The sequence below is a fragment of the Myodes glareolus genome, chromosome 3 (assembly GCF_982192425.1).
Source record: "Myodes glareolus chromosome 3, mMyoGla1.1, whole genome shotgun sequence".
NCBI lineage: Eukaryota > Metazoa > Chordata > Mammalia > Rodentia > Cricetidae > Myodes > Myodes glareolus.
In genome coordinates, this window is record NC_142028.1 from 92,710,463 (window position 1) to 92,728,157 (window position 17,695).

Consider the following 17,695-nt stretch of genomic DNA (forward strand, 5'->3'; position numbering starts at 1 on the left):
TCGTGGCTCAAAGAATCTGATAAATGGTCTTTAAGAAGAATAGACCTAACAGAAGGGAAAGGAGATGACTGCTGTGCCTGTATGGAAATCAGCCAGCATAGTGGAAACCGCTCCAGAAGTGGTGTTGTGGAATATACCACTGCCCAGCAGAAGGGTTCTTCCTTAGTACAGAAAACAAAGCTAGAACAGATGTAAAATGTGTTTGACTTGGGAGCTGATTTTCTTTCCTGGTGCGTAGCTTCATCACCCACAGAGTCAAGAAAGCCCTGAGTAAAATGCTTAGGAAGAATATGCTATGTATAGTGTGAAATTCAGAATAAATTCTGAACAGGAAAGGAAAGAGTGATAAATTGCAGGAAAGTAATTCAAAACAAAAGCAAGTATCAAAACTGAGTGTGTTTAATGGGGATGAAGCTTTGATAAACTGGATACACTCAGTGAGCTCTAAATTGGAATATGGTTGCTGGGATTATTGGCCTTTCTCTGTCTATCCTCACCCTCTACACCACACACGTACTCACATACGTACACACTCGCTCACACACACACGCACATGGTTCAGGAACTCCTTGTTTCTCTGATGCTCCTGTTCTCATTGCCTCTGCTCCACCCACACTGTTCACCATCTTGTTTCTCAAATACCCCAGATAGACTCTTGCCTCAGAGCCTTTGGCTGCAGTAAACTTCCCCCAGGAAATGTATGTGTCTAGTTAGCGCCTCTTCCCTCAGTTGTCACCTGCTTGACGAGACATCCCTCTCTGCCTTGGGTGAATTAGCGTGTCATAGGCATTCAGTACTCAAATGGACGCTTTCCGTCATATCACATACATCCTATTTTATGACAGGATCTGCTTTGTTTCTTCTCTGTCTACTGGAATGTCCACTCTTTTTTTCCACTTTTTTTTTTTTTTGAGCCTTGTGGATGACTGAATCCTTAACTGTGGTTTGGCTTCAACAAGATTAACCTTTCATTCTTGACACTACTCCATTAGTTTATACCAATTTATATTGTAATTATTTGATTTCATATTTTATTATTTTGAGGAGCAAGTCTTATTTTTATTCTATTAGAGAAGATTAATAATAGCTAACATAATAATATCAATGTAAAAAGTATGTTAAAAGAGGTAGTTAAGTTCTAGTCCGATCCAGAGTCCAGACTAGTGAGACAGTGAGCTCCTGGGTCCCTCCACCAACAGGTCACATCACAATGTCTGTCTGTTCTGGGATGTCACTAGAAAGATCAATAAAATGGAAGCAAGAAAGTAATCCTTATTATACAAAGTTTGAGAATTGGGAAGTTTAGCTAAGGGAAGCAAGTCCTAACTACTGTCTTTAAATAATGTTAAAGATTTAGAATAACATTTTAAACTTGAAACATCCTGAGCCACACAGCTAGAATTGAATATTCTAGTAATTTTAGTTTTAAGAAGTGAGAATTATTTATGTATGAGACATGGCTTGAAAATTAATCATATATTTTGTATATAGTTATCTTGGATTTTTATGTTCCCTACAATGTCTTCTTGCTTTGATTGTGTCAAGGTATATTATTGTTGGTTCTAATAAAAATTTTTATAAAATTTAATTCATCCAGACATTTCATTTACTATAAGAATCAATTAATATTCATGTTAAATTCAAATGAAGTAACTGAAGAAAATTTTTGTTAGAAATTTCATTTCTTTAGCTCCAAAGATATTTTTCTGAGTATGGCTGAGAATATGAGGTTATCATTGTACTTTTCCTCATGTGAGGATTATAAAACTGATAAATTAGGACCCAAGTTTCTCATTTTGATTAATTACTTATATTTGTTGTTCAGTTTTTAAATGTATTTGCCATCTGGTCTTTTCTGTAAAGCAAAAGTTAATACAAAACAAGTTAGGCTTAAAGAAAATTCAGAGGAACTTAATGCTTTATGTGGTTTATATGTGGGGTCACTGCAAAGTTCTTCTGAAACAGTTTAGAGCTGCGTGGGAGACCCAGGTGCTGTCCTCGCTGAGAGGTTGGCTCTCCCTGAGTCTGTGAGAGTCGTGGAGCTTTCTGTCCTTGCAGCTGCTCTCAGTCTGTGGTTGGAGTTAAGTCCTGTGACAGCATTGTGTGCTTCTGAGATGTCAGAAGCAGGATAGTGAGTCTTATCATAAAAAGATCAAAAATTGGGAATTTAGTGAGTGCCTTTGGCAGTCTTTAAAATAACAAGTCATCTCAAAATGTTATTACTGCCTTGCACTCACATTTTTTCCTTTCTATTCCACTTTTCCTCTTCCCTATACGTTCACTCAGCAGAATGGCACTAATGAAGTGATGTTTACGTTAGGGCTTCTGAAGGACTTGACACCTCACTGATTTTGTGCTGTGTGCCAGATGCTCTCCTTGGCTCTTTTAATATACCCAAAGGGACTCTGAGAAGGATAGTGCTGACTTAAAAATATATTAGTGCTGTTTTATTTAACTTGGTGTGCTTTTCTATTAAGACTGTTTGACTCAGTAAGGAAAATAAATTAATGTAGCCCAGCTGTATGAACTTAAAAGCAAAGACTATTTTGTTTTATTTGATTAAAAAAAAATAAAGAAACTAATTTGTATAACCATTGTTAGAAATAATGAAGAAAAATCATTTTCTTTGTTTTTACTCTCATTCAAAAAATAAACATAATTTTGAGTTAACTTTTTACAGTGTTTTGAAAATTTTACAATCTAACAATCTAAGCATAATGTAAAAAACAAAAAGGTTTTATATTAAATTTTCTCATTTTCCTAAACCTAGGATGGTAAGCGGATGTTTGGCACCTATTTCCGTGTTGGTTTTTATGGAACCAAGTTCGGGGATTTGGATGAACAGGAGTTTGTGTACAAGGAGCCTGCAATAACCAAACTCGCAGAGATTTCTCACAGATTGGAGGTGAATGCTGGTGCTTCACGAATATCATTTTATATTTCTACAATGAATAGACTTTCACATCCAGTTTTTATTATTAAATAAGCCAGATAAAAGACTTCTATGGTATATAAGAATTTTTGAGAGGTAAACTCAACACCTTTTCAAAGCCTTCTATTCTTTTATGACAACAGTAAATTATTATTAGCTATACTTTTGAGGCTTTATTTTCACACAAATTTTCCAAGCTACTTTATCCTTCAGAATTACTCCAGTTTGTCTACACTTACGAAAGAGACAAGATATTAAGTAGCTGTGTATGATGGAATTGAAAGCAGAGGTCCAGGAAATAGCTTACTCGAGTGTTGTCTCTGTGGCCTAGCCATCCAGTGAGACGTCTTCCAAGATTCCCGCTGTGGTCACACCTGGAAACCCTCATAGAATCCCTCTGGAGAGCTCCTTCCTTCTAGATGACCTCTGTGTTCACTGTGTTAACACATTTTTCATTTCCAGTTGCTCCTCTTAACCTTCTTTTACTGCTTCAAGTGTGGCTTGTGCCTCGAGTGTATTAATGTCACCCAGGAGATTGCTTCAAATGTAGAATCCTAGATCCCACCTCAGACTAAATCAGAGTCTACAGTTTGACAGGATCTCTGCTCTTGTGTATACAGAGCAGCTTGGGAAACGGGGCTCTCGGCTTTGTTTCTCTTCCCTGCTGGTCTTGATCCTTACAGCCCACTTTACTCTGCCTAGTTTTCATAATCTGGCTCAAACTATGACTTTTTATTTTTTATGAAATAGGTAAGTCTTGAGAAATTCTGAGACCACATTTCCCTAACTTCATCATATGAAGCCCCTTTGTGGGAGGTGTGGGGCTAATGCGTGGAGAGCCTCCTGAGTGGCTGGACTCACAGGTCACCTTCTTCTTTCAATGGCTTAGTTTTCCTTCTGAAGAGCCATGACCACTGCCCAAGCTGCGGCTCAGTCTTGTTTCTTTTGAGGACCCCCTGTAAAAAACCTGAGTTTTTATTGAAGAAAAAATTCTTTGACTGTTATTTAATTGTATAGATGGAAATGATATAGTTAGAACAAAACTTGCCAAATATCCCAGTCTTGCTGAGGCGTCTCCCTCCGGGACCTACTCTGGTTTACTAATCCTAGGAAATTCATGTAAAAGATTACCTTCTCTTCATTACAGGGATTTTATGGAGAAAGATTTGGAGAGGATGTGGTTGAAGTCATCAAGGACTCTAATCCTGTAGACAAGTGTAAATTAGATCCTAACAAGGTAGGTTGATCAGACTGTAATAATGTGTAGTTGCGTCTCTGAAGGTCTCCACAACGTTTTGCTTGACATCTACTAGGTGACAGATTACTGTTAGTGAATAAGGACCTTTCCCTTTTTCAGGCATACATTCAGATTACCTATGTGGAGCCATTCTTTGACACCTATGAGATGAAGGACAGAATCACTTATTTTGACAAGAATTATAATCTCCGCCGGTTCATGTACTGTACACCCTTCACTTTAGATGGCCGTGCCCATGGGGAACTTCATGAACAGTTCAAACGGAAGACCATTCTGACAACGTCTCATGCCTTTCCTTACATTAAAACAAGGGTCAATGTCACTCACAAAGAAGAGGTAAGTCCACAACTGAGGAAAAAGGATTCATGAAATTAGTATATACACGCTGTGAATTAGCATATGGTTTTAGCAGAAAATATGTCCCATCTACTTTACATAATATAATTTTACCATTATTATTCATTCATTTTTGGCTATCTTCTGAGTCTCTAATTCATTATCAGTTTGATTTTGGTTTTTCTTAAGGATTTATTGGGATTATTTGTTTTTATTAATTTAGGGATTAAGGTTTAGATTTTGTTACGAAAGCTTATAATGGGTCCCCATTTCTTCTGATTTTACTATTTAAAGCTCATTAGGTAGTTTTAGTCAGTACACTGAACTGATTGCTACTGCTTTACTTTACTCAGATAATCTTAACACCAATTGAAGTTGCTATCGAAGACATGCAGAAAAAGACGCAGGAATTGGCATTTGCAACACATCAGGATCCAGCAGACCCGAAAATGCTTCAGATGGTCCTCCAGGGGTCTGTAGGCACAACTGTGAACCAGGTTTGTGTTTCTTGCTGAATGTGTGCAGTTTTACTTACACACTGGACTTGGAGTAATAGTGTAATGTTTACAGAATAACAAAATCATATCAAGTGGATTAGTCACAAGGTACGAAGTATAAATGGAGATAAACTGAGAAATGGAAGTGTAATAGCATCTCATTACGATTTTCTTATCTGCCTTCTCCACTGCTTATGCTTATATCTGTTATATTGTAGGGATCTGATCACGTAAAACATTCCTTCCTAGACAGTTGTGATGACACACACTGGAGAGGCTGAGGCAGACAGATCTCTGTGAGTTCAAGGCCAGCCTACAGAGCAAGTTCCAGGCCAGGCTACATAATGAGTCCCTGTCTCATAAAGCAGAATCTTCCCCTAAAAAATATACATGATTCAAAAAAGACTCATTCCAGAGCTGTGTTGAATACATGTGAATCTCTGCTCTCTTAAATTCTTGATGGTGTTTCCTTGTCCTGGTCTTCTCCCTAATGAGTTCTATGGAATAAATAATGTGAAACTATTTTCGAAAATGTAATAACATTTACATATAAGATACCACTATTATTTTATCACACATGTTGGAAGCCATTATGATATTCCTACAGTTGGTTTGCTCAGATCGTCTTGCTCATAACTTTAGGCCTGGCCCCAGTCTTAAAGAATATCCCCTAGTTAGTTAGAAGCATCAAGAAAAGCTTTAGTCAGGTTTTTCCTATGTCTTAACCAGTTCCAGGGCATCCAGTGAGCCCTACATATGTACATATACATACATACACATATACAAACACACATACGTGCATGCACAATATCCATGCACATAAAATAGTGAAAGAAAGAAAGATCTAATTGTAGGAAAATCTGAAGTAGTCGCTGTCCCTGAAGAGTCGTAATAGACATGCATGTATTCAGTGTAAATGCAGCCCTGTCATTGCCATGGCCCTGTGGGTAAACTCCATAACTCTAAAGAATAAAAACACTTCATTATTCCCTTTTATTTTTCAGGGACCTCTGGAGGTTGCCCAGGTCTTCCTGTCTGAAATACCTGGTGACCCAAAGCTCTTCAGACATCACAACAAGCTGCGTCTTTGCTTCAAAGACTTTACTAAAAGGTAATTGAGGCTTGTTGCATAAAGAACTTCAAATTAAGAGTGGCCAGTACCGCAATTTAAGATAAGAGCCACAAGGAACTGTTGAAAAGAGAAACTAGGAATTTGTTCCCTGTGATAAGCAATATGCATGGCATTTTCTATTCTTTACTAGCATATACCTACACCCTTTCATACCCAACTTTTAAATTGAAAGCTGCTGTTTTTGCCAAAAACAATTAGTATTATTCTTCAGTGTGTAGCACCAGTTTCCCTCCCTCAAAAAACTGGAAGAAAAATATGTCGAAATACTAACCTTATCAGTGTATTTATGTTCTTCCTCAGGTCACTTAGTCTTTGTGATCTTCAGTTTCCTACAAATGAAAGATAATGTAATCTCCCTCTCACAGAGAGGTTTACAAACTGGGTTAAATAATCCTCGGGTGTCTAGGGCCTCAAGTGCATCCCCTTCACAGGACTCAGCATGTCGCTGTTCTGGTCACCGTGACTTGTTGCACAATAGAAGATGAGCAAGGGCAAGAACACATGGTACAGAGCTCAGAGGACCCTCTGCCAGTGCATTCCTCCAGCAGTAAACTAGCAGAGTGTTGGGGATGGCATACTAAACTGGCAGGAGGAAGGCATATAGTAACAAAATATCTAGAACAGCAAACCCTCTCCAGATCCAGATTCCTAGAGGCAAGCCAAAGGTCAGCATTGTAATGAGGCCTTCTAAGGACAGCAACTTTGGTGTATAATCTTAACTTCCCCCAGCACAAAATCAACCTAAAAGCATTGCTAGACTAATATTTGGCACATAATAGGTTTTAATAAATATTAGAATTTGTAACAATAGGAAAAAGTCTTTATCAACTCATTACTTAATTCCTAATTTTTATTTATTAACAATATGAACACAAAAGAGAGAATGATTAATATAACTTGGCATTGTTAGGAAAGATTCCACACATTTTATGTGGACCTTGAAGAATTAATTCTAGGTTTTAGACATTAAAAAAGTAAAAGAATATACTGAATAGGAAAAAGCATGAGCCCTCTTTAGTATCTGTGTAAGAATGGTCAGTAATGCAGATGCTGAACCATAGAAGCCGTGGGGTAAGGGCCTGAGAAACACCTAGGAAGCTCTAGAAGTCAGACTAAAGAAACAGTGCCATGGGCTGTAGCTGCAGCTCAGTGGAAGAGCGCTCCCCTAGCACATCCAAGGTACTGGATTCAGTCCCCCACACTACCGAAGGTTTCTGCAAGAGCCACTGGACCATTGTCACTGAGTTCCAGCTAACAAAGCATCAGAGCTTGAGCCAGAGAACCCTGTCTCGTACTTTCTAACATGGTTTATCTTGTCAAATCATTTATTGAATGTGTTTATTAAATTATAAATAACTTATGAACTGTAGACAAAAGTTCCTGTACCACCTGGTCCCACACATCCATTTAGTCCAAAGAAACACACAGAGGCTTATATTAATTATAAACTGTTTGGCCTATTAGCTCAGGCTTATTATTAACTAGCTCTTACAACTTAAATCAACCCATAATTCTTATCTAAATTAAGCTTGGTACGTTTTCTCAGTGAGGCATTCTCATCTTGCTTCCTCTGTGTCTGTGTGGAAACTGCATCTCTGCCTTTCTCTTCCCAGAATTCTCCAAGTTTGGTCACCCCGTCTATACTTTCTGCCTGGCTACTGGCCAATCAGCATTTTATTAAACCAATATGAGTGACAAATCTTTACAGTGTACAAAAGCATTATCCCACAGCACTGGACATTGGTTATCATCATCAGTAAATGTGGATGGTGCTGCCACTTCCCTTTTCATTGCATTACTTTACAGAACTCTCCGCTCCTTTCACGTGAGCTTTACAGACACCCAAACATAAAACTTTTAAGCATACAGCTATAATTAATCTCAGAACTTAAGAGGTACATCCAGGAAAATTAGAGGTTCAGGGACATCTTTTATCTGGCAACTGAGGCCAGACTGGACTGAACCAGACTCTGTCACAGAAACAAAACAAACTTAATCAGTTCTATGAAATTTTGTGATTTTTAAATGTAAATTTATTTTTAACTGATATATTGGTATGTTTTGATCCGTGAATACACTACATCATTCATATATACATTCATATATACATATACATACATATATATATATATATATATATATATATATTCAGACACTTACCATTTCCTAGTAGCAAAAATATTCAAAATCTTTTCTGCTAACCTTTTAGGGTATAGTATAGCACACTGTTGTCTATGGTTACCCTAATTTGTAATAGCATACCACGGTGTCTCACTCCAGTCTGATATAGCTAAGCATCCTTTGCCAGTCTTTCTGCCCATTGCCCTGTCCTTCTCCCCAGCTTCTGGTAACCACTGTTCTAGTCCCAACTTCTTTGGGAATCACATTTTTAGATTACACATGTATAATACCTGTCTTCCTGAGCTAGACTTATTTCACTCTGTACAATATGTTTTCTCATGTGTTGTTGTGAATAAGACTCGATTTTAAGGCTAAAATGTATTCCATTGTATTTATGTATCATGTTTGTATATTTGTATATGCATGCAAAGAGAAACCTAAAGTTGAAATTGGGTATCCTCCTCCAGCATTTTTTACCTTATATTTTGAAAGTCTCTTCTTGAACAAACTAGATTGACTGACTAGTGAGCCCCATGTCTCCTCCTGTCTCCTCTCCACCCATCCACCACTGAGATTAATTTGTATATGGAACCCCACCCCTGTGTGCTAGGGGATTGGGCTCAGGTCTTCAGGCTTAGAGAGCCACTTCCCCAGCCCCCCCTTTTATTATTAAATTTGTTGTTTGACAATTTCATACATTTATGTAATACATTCTGAATTCTCTCACCCTCTACCTCTCTCATCTGCTGCCCACCCGTTAACCCCATTCATCATTTGATAGATGGCTGGCGTAGGTTGTTCCAACTTCTTGGCTATTGTGAATCATGCTGCAGTGAACGAAGTGGGGGTGGGTTATAAATGTCTTTTTGCCTAACAGACTGATTGTTTCTTTTGGGGGTAGACCTGGTTATGGGTTGTTCTGCCATTTGGTAGTTCTATTTTGTTTTTGTTTTTTTAAAGCTTCTTTTTATGTGTACAGGTGTTTTGCCTATATGTGTGTCTGGTGCCTGCAGAGGCCAGAAGAGGGAGTTACATGCACTAGAGTTACAGATGATTGTGAGCCACCATGTGTGTGCCCTAGTCAAACCCAGGCCCTTGCAAGAGCAGCTAGTGCTCTTACCTGCTGAACCACCTGTCCAGCTCCTTTTCTTGTGCTTTTGAAGGGCTGGAGAGATGGCTCAGTGGTTAAGAGCACTGACTGCTCTTCCTAGAGGTCCTGAGTTCAATTCCCAGCAACCATGTGGTGGTGGCTCACTGTCACCTATAATGAGATCAGATGCCCTCTTCTGGCATACAAGCAGGATACTGTAGAAATAAATTAATAAATAAATAAATATTTTGAAGAGCTACACACTACTATAGAGAGTGTGTTGACCAGCAGTGTACAAAAGCAGCCTTTGCTCCACATTCTCACCATCACTTACTATACTATAGCCATTCGTCTAAATGGGATGAGGTGGTTGTGATTTGCATTTTTCCAATGATTGGTGTTGTTAATTTTTGTGTATGTATTGTCCATTTGTGTATCTTCTGAGATCAATATCTGTATTTTGTCTTTTGTTGGATTTTTACATTTGAGTTTTCTTATGTGCCCTAGATAATAACTTTGTCATTTATATTTTGCACATATTTTTGCCCATATGCAGGTTGTTCCTTCACTCCATTGATTATTTCCTGAATTTGCTATAAGAGCTTTATTTAGTTTTATGTATCCTATAATGTAATCATTTGGCTAGATGGCCTCATAGGATTGATCTTAGAAAATAGCAGAAAACGTAGTTACTTATGTGGACACATGACCTGTGCCACTTCCTGGAAGATGTACATATTTCATACTTATGAAATTCACAGATTGCTAGCATTAATTTCATTATTTAGGAGGTTTAAAACAACAAAATAAACCCTGCTGTCTTTGGGCCAGGTGATCATGGGATAATACAGGTCTCTATCAGTCATTGTAATTTAATAGATGAGCAGTTAACTTTTTGCATGCTATTGTTTTAAGATGTTTTATCAGGACTGCAATTGTAAACAGTTATCTATTTGGATATACTTACTTTGTTTGCTTTTTCTTTTTTGGTACTTGGTATAAAAGGTACTTGGTATAAAAGGTACACACAAAGAAGGCATGCACAGGACTCCTGAGCTGCATCCTAACCCTAAAGAAACTTACTTCAGAGGAATGAATTCTTATAGTCAACAGGACTTCTTATGTGATATTGTCAGGACAGAGAACTTTCTCCTTTTCGATTATAAAAAAAAAAAAAGGCCAAAAGTTTTTAAATGCTTCATAATATAAACCTTAGAGAAAAAGTTACATAGCTGGTTGGTACCACATGGCTGTAAGTCACTTGGAGGCTGAAACAGGGAAAGCTGTGAGTTTGAAGTTATCCTGGGTTATACAATGAGGTCCACTCCACTTGGGCCTCAGGTTGAAAACTTGTTGGAAAGAAAAAGAGTGGGGAAGCTGGGGGAAGAAAAAATTAGAGTCAATACCTTTTTTTTTTTTTTTTTGGTTTTTTGAGACAAGGTTTCTCAGTGTAACAACTCACTTTGTAGACCAGACTGGCCTCGAACTCAGAGATCTGCCTGCCTCTGCCTCACAAGTACTCGGATTAAAGGTGTGCACCACCATGCCTGCCCTGCCATGCCATGCCTTTTTTTTCTGTTAGCTGTGTGTTTTTACTAACACACATACTATCATAGTTTACAGTTTAAATATAATCTTAAACTATATTTCAGTTAAAATTAGAACCATTATTTAAATGGTGATATTCATCAATTTAACTGGTTTGATATTTGATTCAGTTTGAATTTAAATGTGATGTAATTTATAGCACAGTGGGTCTTCTTTCTTTTGTTGAATTAAAATTTCCATCATGAAATCAGAGCCAAAATAAACATTTTTATTGGCTCTTAATATACACCCCAAAATGTCTCAGCACTAATAATGCCATGAGTGCCAATACTCTAGTCTCAGCCCCCAGCTTTATTAAAACCCGTATAAATAGGGTGTCTCTTGCTGATCAATTTTCATACTTCAATTTGTTCAATTAAATAATACTGTCTATGTACTAACTTTTGGTCTGAGATTCTTTTAAAATTTATCTTCATTAATCTTGAATTAAATGTTTCTCTACTCTGCTGTCATCCTCCTCTTCCAGAAGTGTCCTGAGTTCTGTTCTTGTTTTCTTGTTTTTAGTTTTATCAGAAATGACTGAATCCCTGAGTGCTGTGCCGTTTTACATCCTCTTAATCTTTTTTTAAAAAATATTTATTATGTATATAATATTCTTTCTGCGTGTATGCCTGAAGGCCAGAAGAGGGCACCAGACCTCATTACAGATGGTTGTGAGCCACCATGTGGTTGCTGGGTATTGAACTCAGGACCTTTAGAAGAGCAGGCAGTGCTCTTAACCACTGAGCCATCTCTCCAGCCCTCTCTTAATCTTACATAAATTAGTGTGTACTGGTTTCCGTCAGCTGCTGTCTTAAGTGATTGTGAATGTTGTGTTACTTAATTTTTGTGTGTTCCATTATATGAATGTATGGACTTTTTTCCCTCTAGCTAGTATATTTTAGATATATTTGGAGACTACTGGCTGTGCTCCTATTACAAAGCATATATATAAATACAAAACATGTACATAGAAGAATGTCTGAATGGGATACCACATATACAAGAGATTTGGGGTTCATGTGTTCACCTAGGTGATACACACTTTAAATTCATATTTTAAGCTTAGTCTGTTCAAATTGCTTACTATTTGAAACTAACACTCTTTTTAATTTTAAAATTACATTTGTGTTTGTATATGCACACACATGCAAATGCTCTGGACCTGCTTTTGAGGCCAGAAGACAAGTTGTCAAGCTTGATGGCATCTTCTTTATAATATAAGCATTTAAAACTATGCATTTGCCTAAGCATTCACAAGCAAGGAGATATATGACTGTTGTGTTGAGATAGCCCATGTGAGCCTTGAACTTGCTGTTCTCCTGCTTTGGACTCTCAGCCACTAGGATTATAGGCATGTGCCACCACTCTGGTTTGATCTCCTATCACTGTGAAAGCCAGATATGGTGGCACACACTTCCCAGTACTCAGAAGCTGAGGCAGAAGAATCACAAGTTCTAGACCAGCCTGAGCTACAAATTAATGAAATATGTATTTAATTTAATGAGTGCAGGAATAGTGAGTACAGGAAGTGTTTATCAGATTTTAAAGAGATTCAGATGACTATTCTATCACAGAGAAGAAGCAGAGAGAGTGAGCAACACAGTAGACCTTCAGAAGCACCACCACTCCTATTTCTCCACCCACCCACCCTCCTGATAAGTCACCGATGGAGTTAGCACCCTCATGATCCAGTCCTCTCGGTATCATCAGCTGGGGACAAAGCCTTCAACACATGAAGACTATAGAGCCATATTCTACGCAAACCATAACACTACCATAAACCTAAAACAAGAGAGAATCATTTGCCATCAGCTGAAATATGGAATGTCATCATAGTAGTCTTTGGGTGGGTAAGACTATGAATTTCCAGGAGGGAAATATCTAAACATGTATTTTCTTACCCCCTAGGTGTGAGGATGCCTTAAGAAAAAATAAGAGCTTAATTGGGCCAGATCAAAAGGAGTATCAAAGAGAACTGGAGAGAAACTATCACCGCCTTAAAGAGGCCTTGCAGCCACTGATAAACAGAAAAATCCCTCAGCTGTACAAGGCAGTGCTGCCTGTCACCTGCCACAGGTACGCTCGGTGCTTCCTCCTTGGAGCTTCTTAGGAAAAGAAAAACTGATCAATTTTAAGTTTTACAGCCTTTTATTATAAAATTTCAGAAGTTGTGTTCCCCAAAACCTAATAAATTCAACTAGTATATGAGCCATTGCCACTTGTCCCCTGATCAGTCTGAAAGTCAGCCTTTTCTGTGGAAGATATGCTAACTGGAACAGTACTCCTAAATCTGCTTTCATAAACCTATTCAAAGTCCTGTCCCAGCTTCTGGCACTTTTGTGAGAGAATTCACTAGAATGTTTCGTGAGCTTGTTCATTTTCCTCAGCCAGGGCCACTAATAGTCTATATAACCTTGCCACAGATTAAAGCAGGTGACCTGACTGTCCAAGAGGCATCAGAAGTTTTCTCTTTTTGACAAGTCAAAAAGGACTTGGAATTTTCTACGATTGCATCCTGGTTCCACATGAGAAGTACTTGCCCCATGTTTAGTACCTGAGGCGGACTGTGGTGAAGATACCATTGCAGATGAAGAACCCATGGCGATGCCAGTCATTCATTCTGAAACACCTGAGCTCTGCAAACTGGGCAGAAACTGATAAAAATAAACTGCCCTTTTGCACATTTTTTTTTAATTTCTATTTATCTGTTGGATTATCGTGGCACTGTTTTATCACCCTTTTGTTTGAAAAAGGGTATTAATGAACCAATTACATTGTTTAAAAACCTTTGAGAAGCCACTGAATGAAACAAATTCACATATCCATTCAGAAAAACAGCCACTGTATACTGCTGTCATACTAGTATTAGAGAAGCAGAGCTGTAAATTCAAGGAGAGTCTGGGCCACATAGACAAATGCTGCCTTAAAAAAGGAAAGAAGAAATCAGTCAAGGGCCTGCTTTATGTCACATCCTCCAGGGAGCATCTCTGTCTCCCCCAGGGACTACTGAGGAAGCACAAAATATATGCTCTTATCCTACATCCACGGATGGGGAAGGTTCCTCTCAGAATTCCCAGTGAGAAAACAAGCACCTCCATTTTTAGTTTTAGTTTTCCCTTCACTTTCTGAAATCTCCAGTTGCCTGCACTCATCTCCATTGGCCCCAGCAGGTCAGAGAGCCCAGGGGATGTGAAGGTGCAAGGTATCCAGTAATCAAGCAATTGGCAAATTCTAATTCCAGTTTCTCCCTCACTCTCCAGTCCTTCCTGTGCTGAGGCTGTTACAGCTGGAGGACGTTCCTTCAGCACAACATAGTTTCAGGCTCCTGTCATCTCCCTAGTCTAGTCCTCTGAACTTAATATTGGCATGCAGTTTTTGGTTCTGAGGAATTTTTGGGTTTTGTTCTTTGGTTTGGTGGTTTTGTTTGTAAGGTGGCAGTGATTTGAAGTGTTGCTACTTAAACCAGGTTGACCTTTGACCATTTTCCTGCATCTGCTGCCCAGGCATACATTGCAAAGCCCAGATCTAAGGAACCTTTTTTCTATTTTAAAAATCAAAATTAATTCTTTTGAAACAGGTATCCTATAACTCAGGGCTGGCCTTGAATTCAATCTGTAGTAGGAGAATGGCCTTGAACTTCTGATCATCCTGCCTCACCTCCAGAGTGCTTCAATTACAAGGGTACTAGACCCAGATTGTGTGGTTTTAGGAGACTAACCAGAGCTTGGTGCATGCTAGGCAAGCACTCAACTGAATTACATCCCCAGTACTCTCAGAGACTGTGTGTGTGTGTGTGTGTGTTCATGTGTTTATGCACAGGTTTATGTATAGCATGTGCATGCAGATTCCCTTGGAGACTAGAAGGCATCTGATCTCCTCAAACTGGAGTTACAGAAGGTTGTGAGCAACCTATGGGTACTGGGAACCTAACCTGGGTCTTCTATAAGAGCAAGGGCAGAAAGCACTCTTAAGTTGGAGAGTTTTCTTGATTAGTATCCAGCCTTTAAAATTCTCCCTTGGAACTAAAAAAGCAATCTTTGAATTCAAAGCTAAATGTCATTCTCTTTGTAACTGCTGCCACCTTTCCTAAACTCCCACGGCACCTACTTAACTAACATTAGAAAGAATGAGCAAAAGGACCAATTATGAGGAAGGAAATCTAGAGACATTTTATGAATAAAATCCTTAAGTCTTTAGAATCTAAGAAATAAAAATTTCTTAGGATTTAATTTTGCTTAAAATATAAAACCTGAAATGTTATTTTGTCAAATGTGATCTGGGACCTTGATCATCTTCATACTCTCATATGGGTAGAACGGACTTTTCCAGAGACCGGGTGAGATGACTGACCTGATGAAGCAGGTTGGAGAATTTAGGCCTTCTATTAAGCTAGACATTATGTATGAATGCTACTCTTTTTAAATGTAAATCAGGCCTGCCTTCCAATTGCTGTGATTACAGGCCTTTGCCACCACCGCCCAGCCGTGGCTGACCTCAAATTCAGAGATCCACTTGTCTCTGTATCCTGAGTGCCAGGATTAAAGGTGTGAGCCACCATGCCTGACCCTTGCAAGTTTTTTGTTTTGTTTTTTAAATAACATAGTCAGCTACTTCGTAAAATAACTTAAATTTTCCTTAATTTCAAAAATGGTAAATAGTAATATATAAATCCACATAGAAGATACTATAGTTTGAGAAACACTTGTTTGGTTTCAAGTTTATGATTAAAAAAACACATTAATTCTGAATACTTCAGAAATCTCTCCCATGGCACCTTTAAGTAGATATCCAAATAACCTTTTGGACAAATAATCAATAGATTTGGCAAAAGTGGCTGCTATCACATACATCTAATCTGTAGAGAAATCTGTAAACCAGAATATGATAGAAAATGTAAGATGAACTTATAATATTGAGGTGTCTCTGGCAGGGAAAACAAAAACAAAAAAAAAAGGTTTATGAAGGGGAAAAAAAACATGGTACCTTCTAAAAATTGTTCTTAACCATATTCTCTTATTTTCCTCAGAGATTCCTTCAGCCGAATGAGCCTTCGAAAAATGGAACTCTAAAGTATACACCTTGTTCTAGTCACTTGAAACGAGCCATGTATTCAACATTGACTGAGAGGTCTATTGCAACACAGGACTTGGATGTCATTCTGGAAGCAATAGCATTTACTCACCGAAGAATGTGCTACCAGATTCAGGCTGTTACATGTCAGGCTCATGGCTGTGGTGTCTAACCTTCTGGTAACATGCTGTCATCATTTAAAAACAGTTTTAATGATTCAAAGGTACAGTACACATTTACAATTATTTATACCATAGCTAATGTTAAATTTATTTACTTTAAGTTCTTATTTTTTAATTTATATTACCATTTATAGATTCATTCATTTTGGAACCATTTTAAATGTAGTAATGCTTATTTTAAAGGTACTATTAAATATGTGACTGTTTACACTAATTTTAATGAGTGGGATTTTTTTTTCCTCTATTACAAAGGGAAAAAATGAATTGTTCAAAAAATGGTTGGTGGCAGATTCTACTCCCAAAAAAAGACCTATTAAGAATTGCCAAAAATGTATTTGATAAAACATTTCCATAAAATCAGGCAGTGGTGGCACACGCCTTTAATTCCAGCACTCAAGAATCAGAGGCAGCACTCTTGAGTTGGAGGCCAGCCTAATCTACAGAGAAACCATGTCTCAAAAGAAAAAAAATTCTATAAATGATTATATACCAAAATATCTAATACTGGCATTATGGTAATGACAGCAGCTTGATCTTTATGGATCATTTATTAGTATTAACTTCATGAATCAGCAATTTGAACTGATTTCTGTGCCTCGAATTAACCTATCAATGTTCACTGACTGAACCATTAAGTAGAAGCTACTTTAAGGCTATTTCTTATCACTGACGGTAACACAGAGCTAAGGGCTTCATTGGTTTAATCTACCAATTGTGAGAAATCACGTGGTTTTACAAAATGCATAAATTAGTTGCTGTCATCAAAGTAATTGTAATTTCAATATGAAAAAGATACACAGCGAAAAATCAACATTTTACACACTTGGCATAGTTACTCCAGTGAATATTGACGTTTCCTGGATGTTTCAAACATTTTTTGGCAATGTGGCTTACAGAACAGCAACATTGATAATACCCTTAAGTGCTGAGTACTGGTGAGTCATTAGAAATGGCACCCTTTCCCTCTTTGGTGGGTTGTAGGAGGTAAAGGAGGAAGCATTAGGGAGAAGACACTAAGTACACACCTGTCACTTCTCACTTTGTTACTTGAACTGTTTCACATCTCAGTGGTAGTATGCAGGACTGTAAGATTTATGTAATTATGATTTAATTATGAAATACCAGTTATTTTCTCATGAGTTAGAATTACTTATTACTCCGTTTTGTTGTATTTCCTGGCAATGTTTTCTGAAAACACAACCTTTCTGGCCTGGAACTCTCTGCAGCTCTAACTGATAGCACAGGATTTTTTTAAGATTCACCATTGATTGTCAGCTACTGAGAAGGCAAGCAGACTTCATTCCCATGCACCATCTGCAGGAGAATGTTAACGGAATAAGCAACCTTTCCTATCAGAATCAAATGTTATTCCAATAGCATTATCTACTTACTCATTTCTAAGAAAAGCTTAATGACAAGCATGTCCCTTGTGGTTCTAAACCAAGTGATTTAGAATGACTTAAAACTTTGTCAACCTCTATGTGTGC

At 37.9% G+C, this 17,695-nt stretch overlaps 1 protein-coding gene across 4 annotated transcripts in view; it reads left to right on the forward strand.

Annotated features, from left to right (window-relative positions):
• Dock7 (dedicator of cytokinesis 7) overlaps positions 1-16,422 on the forward strand; it is a 192,184-nt gene extending 175,762 nt beyond the window's left edge. For 2 of the 4 annotated variants that reach the window (XM_085686294.2, XM_085686296.2), the window contains 7 exons: positions 2,780-2,905; positions 4,080-4,169; positions 4,290-4,526; positions 4,880-5,023; positions 6,028-6,134; positions 12,865-13,032; positions 15,983-16,422. In XM_085686294.2, coding sequence (XP_085542420.1) covers positions 2,780-2,905; positions 4,080-4,169; positions 4,290-4,526; positions 4,880-5,023; positions 6,028-6,134; positions 12,865-13,032; positions 15,983-16,025 — 915 coding nt within the window. In that variant the 3' untranslated portion in view covers positions 16,026-16,422. Of the gene's footprint in view, positions 1-2,770; positions 2,906-4,079; positions 4,170-4,289; positions 4,527-4,879; positions 5,024-6,027; positions 6,135-12,864; positions 13,033-15,982 lie in introns of all 4 variants that reach the window. The other 2 variants (XM_085686295.2, XM_085686297.2) reach the window with 1 other exon arrangement.
• The last annotated feature ends 1,273 nt before the right edge of the window (positions 16,423-17,695 follow it).